The 4599-nt window shown below is 32.0% G+C and overlaps 1 protein-coding gene across 1 annotated transcript; it reads left to right on the forward strand.

Annotated features, from left to right (window-relative positions):
* Window positions 1-593: 593 nt before the first annotated feature.
* On the forward strand, window positions 594-2362 carry LOC123902955 (60S acidic ribosomal protein P2-4-like). The gene is made up of 3 exons (XM_045952793.1): window positions 594-771; window positions 1175-1398; window positions 2190-2362. The coding sequence occupies exons 1-3, from the start codon at window positions 684-686 to the stop codon at window positions 2214-2216; spliced, it is 339 nt and encodes a 112-aa protein (XP_045808749.1). The 5' UTR covers window positions 594-683; the 3' UTR covers window positions 2217-2362.
* Window positions 2363-4599: the final 2237 nt, after the last annotated feature.

Raw genomic sequence — 4599 nt, forward strand, 5'->3', positions numbered from 1 at the left:
TAAACAAATGCATCATGTACACATGTCTAGTGAACCTATGTATGGACGTGAAATTAAATTGTAAAAAATATGATGTGTAAATTGAAAAGCACCAAATCTAAATTTAAAGAATGGTGAATAAATTTGACAGCCAATACAATAACAATTCAATAACCAACAAAAATATCACATCCATTTCAATATTGGGCACCGAATATGAGAGATTACAACGAAGACAATCCATCAACGCATCTTAGAGCACTAACACCAAATGAAAAACCAGCAACACCAACAAGTCCGCCAGGTATATAAAAAACAGAACATGAGTCTTGACAACAACAAAATTTGATTTTTATAAGGTTTGCATCCTAGAAAGCGAACTCGGTTTGCAGTTTGCTATCTAGAAAGCGAACTCTTCCCCCCCCCAATTTTTGCTATTTACACACTCGCTTTCTAAGTAGCGAGAGGGGTAATTTCGGAATATCGGGGGTGCGAAAAGTAAAATTTAAATGGAAAAGGGTAACCCATAACTTTAGGCCCAACATTTGGTCCATCCAAAGACCCGAATATATCAAAGCCCTAAAATCTATACCCAAAACCAAAACCCTTGAAATCTCGAAACTTCAATATAACTCCCTCTTTGTCTCGTTTCATTCGTTTTGCATTTGATTTGATCTGAAGACGCCGTCGCCGTCGCCGTAAACATGAAGGTTGTTGCTGCCTATTTGCTTGCCGTTCTTGGAGGCAACGACACCCCCTCCGCCAAAACCATCAAGGACATCCTTGGTTCAGGTACGTATCGTCAATTGTTTTTTTTTAGTGAAATTTTTGTTGAATGTTGTCTATAAAGATTAAGATATAGTTATGTTTGTATCAATTGATTTGTAATGATTTTTGGAATTTGGTAAATGAGTTTGTTTAGTTGTTTGTTTATGCAGTAACATGAATCTCAAAATGTATTCATCAATTAGGGTTTTTATCATTTAGGGTTGCTTGATTTGAGTTTTTTTTTATGGGAAGGGGAAATTATTATCAATTAAATTGTTACTAATGTCTATTTTTATGACTGTATCCGAGGCGATTTGAACTCGGTCGATTTAGGTTACAAAATCAGTGAAATTGAGATGAGACGTAGAGTGGTTTTAACCACTTGATTTGAAGCTTAACTGACAGTGAAAGTGTGATTTTTGTGCAGTTGGAGCAGAAGCAGAAGATGATAGAATTGAATTGTTTTTGTCTGAAATTAAGGGCAAAGATTTAGCTGAGGTTATTGCATCTGGTAGGGAAAAGTTGGCATCAGTGCCTTCTGGTGGTGGTGTTGCTGTTGCCGCTGCACCTGCAAGTGGTGGTGGTGCTGCTCCTGCAGCTGCCGAGGCAAAGAAAGAGGAGAAGGTGGAGGAGAAAGAGGAATCTGATGATGTAAGTATTTTTCTTTTGGGTCTTAATCTCTTTGCTTCTTAAATCATTTAGCAATTCTAATTATGCCGTTCTATGTATGCACTAGAAGTATATTTTAATTAGAATTGCTTGTTTTGCACTGGAAAAGGTTCTTACTTTCTAGTTAGTTGGGTTTTGACTTATCCTCTGTTGTTTATAGTAGCTGTAGCAGCCGCTATTGCAGCCACCCAGGGGTTATGCAAAACCCTCATGTTCATTTTTTAGCAGCAGCATTGGCCGCTAAATAGTAGAGCTACTGCAGTAGCTTTACGTTTTTCTATTGCTAAATAGCGGCCGCTACTATGATGTGCCTTCAGATTTTAGTTGTTCCCTCTAATTTTTTGGACTTATTGGTTGTTTCACCTTAAATTTTATTTGCTTTATATTGGGTATGAGTATTGATAAAATTGAACATGATTATTAGCTATGAATTTGTCATTAATTTTGTTTATTTTTCTATCTTTGAGCTCTTTATGTCATAATGTCTATGGGACTCTGGTATATGTTTCCTGTATTGTTTGTAAAACTTTTAATGCCTGTTATACCACTATTATGTTTTGGTGGTTGGCTGCCTTAGTCAACTATCTGCCAATGACTACATAGGTAGGAGTGATCCGAATATGGTTCATTGCACCTTGCTAATTACTTTTTGTTATTTTTGAGTAGTTATGCAAATTCTTGATTTTTCTGTGAAAATTGCAAATATTACGTATTTGGGTAATCTGAAATGTTTCTGATTGTTTTTATTCTTCAACTTTTATCTTGTGATGCAGGATATGGGTTTCAGTCTTTTTGATTAAGTCTACAGTTGCTGAGTCTGTTGAAGTTTTGTTCAAAAGAGTAATGTGGTGTGATTTCATTTGGATGATAAAAAAACTAAGTTGGATGAATTCAGTTTGAGATATTTTTAGTTTGTTAATGTTATGGAGTAATGTTTTGGTTATCAGTGTACTTTTTTTTTTGTTTTACTTTTTCAGTAGAATTTCTTTTTATTCGATGTGCAAAAACATTATAAATTGATATTGATATATTTACCTAATTAAAATTTATTACGGATAGGTGGCATAGGAAACACATGAAGTTGTATGTGTGAATGTTGTACAGTTTGAAACCACTAAAAATCTGCACTTGCCGAACATTGTCACAGTGTATTAACTTATTAAGAGCTTGGAGGCCTCATTGCAATTTAGCTTCTTCCAAGCATTAGGTAGACTAACCACTGGCCTCTCTTAATCTTGGAAGAACCATCACTCTCTAGAATCTCTAGCAATTGATCACGTTTCTTAAGAAATAAACTTTATTAGATAATTTTTTAAAACTAAACAATTTTATTGACAAGTCAATGAAATTGTCATACAAATAAAAATGGGGGTTGGTTTTTTTTTGGTACGAAAAAATATTCCATTTTATTTGTAAGTTATAAATCAATCGACAAGAAAAAAATTTCCTTCCACTTCTACATTATCCCTTCACCCCTATGGCCAATCTAAAATTTTAATTTTACCCCTTCATTATCTAATTATCTGACTTCTTTTTGTCAAAAACACATCGGGAGTCATTTATCTTATTTATTTTTAATATTTCATTTATCTTTTATTTGTAACATATAAATTCTTTATCTTGTATATTTGTAACACTTCAGTCATTTTCTCATTTTTCATTAAAAAAATATTGACGTGGTGTGTCACCATTGTTGTCAAAATCGCGTTTTAATGCGTAAACTCGTTTGATTTTACGTTTTTAGGTTTGAAAAACGTGTTAAATCGGATGTAAACTCATTTTCTGGTAAACTCAGGAAAAACACGAGTTTACACCGAGTTTACACCGAGTTAACTCGGTCAAACTCGATGGAATTGTGTAAACTCGTTTCAGAGTTTACTTGTGATTGCGATTTTACCTTTAAAGACCCATTTTCATTGTTGGCTCAATCTTTTTTTTGGCAAAATTACACTGCAGGTCCTTTATCTTATTTTTCTGTAACATTTTGGTCTTTTATCTTTTTTTTTTGTAACATTTTGGTCCTTTATCTTTTATTTGTAACACTTTGGTCTTTTATCTTTTTTATTTGTAACACTTTAGTCCCTTTTTTTGTAACACTTTGGTCCTTATCTTATTTATTTATAAAAAATAAAGGACCTAAATGTTACACATAAAAAATAATAAAGGACCATAGTGTTACAAAAAAAAGATAAAGGACTAAAGTGTTACAAAAAAAAGATAAAGGACCAAAATGTTACAAAAAAATAAGATAAAGGACCTGCAGTGTAATTTTGCCTTTTTTTTTGTCTAACCGGCAAAATAAGCAACTTTCCTCGGCTCCACCTTCAATGAATTTGATCTTTAGTTCTAATATTGAAAATTCTTTATCATATGAAGAAGAATTTGATGATTTTGGAAATAAATACATCGATGAAGATGATGGTGTAGTCTTATAGTAGAATTGAGCTTTTGAAAAGAGTAATTCTAGTAGAATTGAACTTTTGGAAAAAGTAATTCTAGTTTTTTTTTATACTTTAACTTTTTAACGATTTTAGAAATTTATGAAGCTTCTTATCTAGATTGTTATTTAATTTGGACGTTTATATGATTTGGTGGGATAATTATATATTTTAATACAAGTTTATGGACATAATGCTATTTATATCGTGATTTGGTATATTTTTCCTTTATAATTAAGTTTATATTTTGAAATATTGATATTTTTATAGTATTATACTAGTATATATGTCATGTACATAATAACTTTAGTATTATTTTAATTTTTGGTAAACTCGTACCATTTTACGAGTCGAGCCTACGTGTCGAGTTTACCTAGACAAAACGAGTTGAGGTAAAAACTCGATCCTGACAACCATGCGTGCCACATCAGATAATTTTATTTATTTTTAAATATATTTTTATTAAAAATAAAAAATCTGGAAATAGGATGAAGATCTTCATAATATTTGTGACCATGTAAGTATTTTTTTTTTCTTAAAAGAAAATATGCTCCAACTTTTGCATGATCCAGACTAACATACTAGTACAATGAAGGGCAACAGGCAAACAACAAATTTTATTAAACTTTTTCAGATATAAAAAACCGTCCCTTCATTCACCCATCTAACAGTTTGCTGATTTTCATTTTATCATTACTTAGATATCAAACACATTGTTGGTTTTCCAATCGCAGTAAATTCATCA

This window comes from Trifolium pratense, linkage group LG1, assembly GCF_020283565.1.
Source record: "Trifolium pratense cultivar HEN17-A07 linkage group LG1, ARS_RC_1.1, whole genome shotgun sequence".
Lineage (NCBI taxonomy): Eukaryota > Viridiplantae > Streptophyta > Magnoliopsida > Fabales > Fabaceae > Trifolium > Trifolium pratense.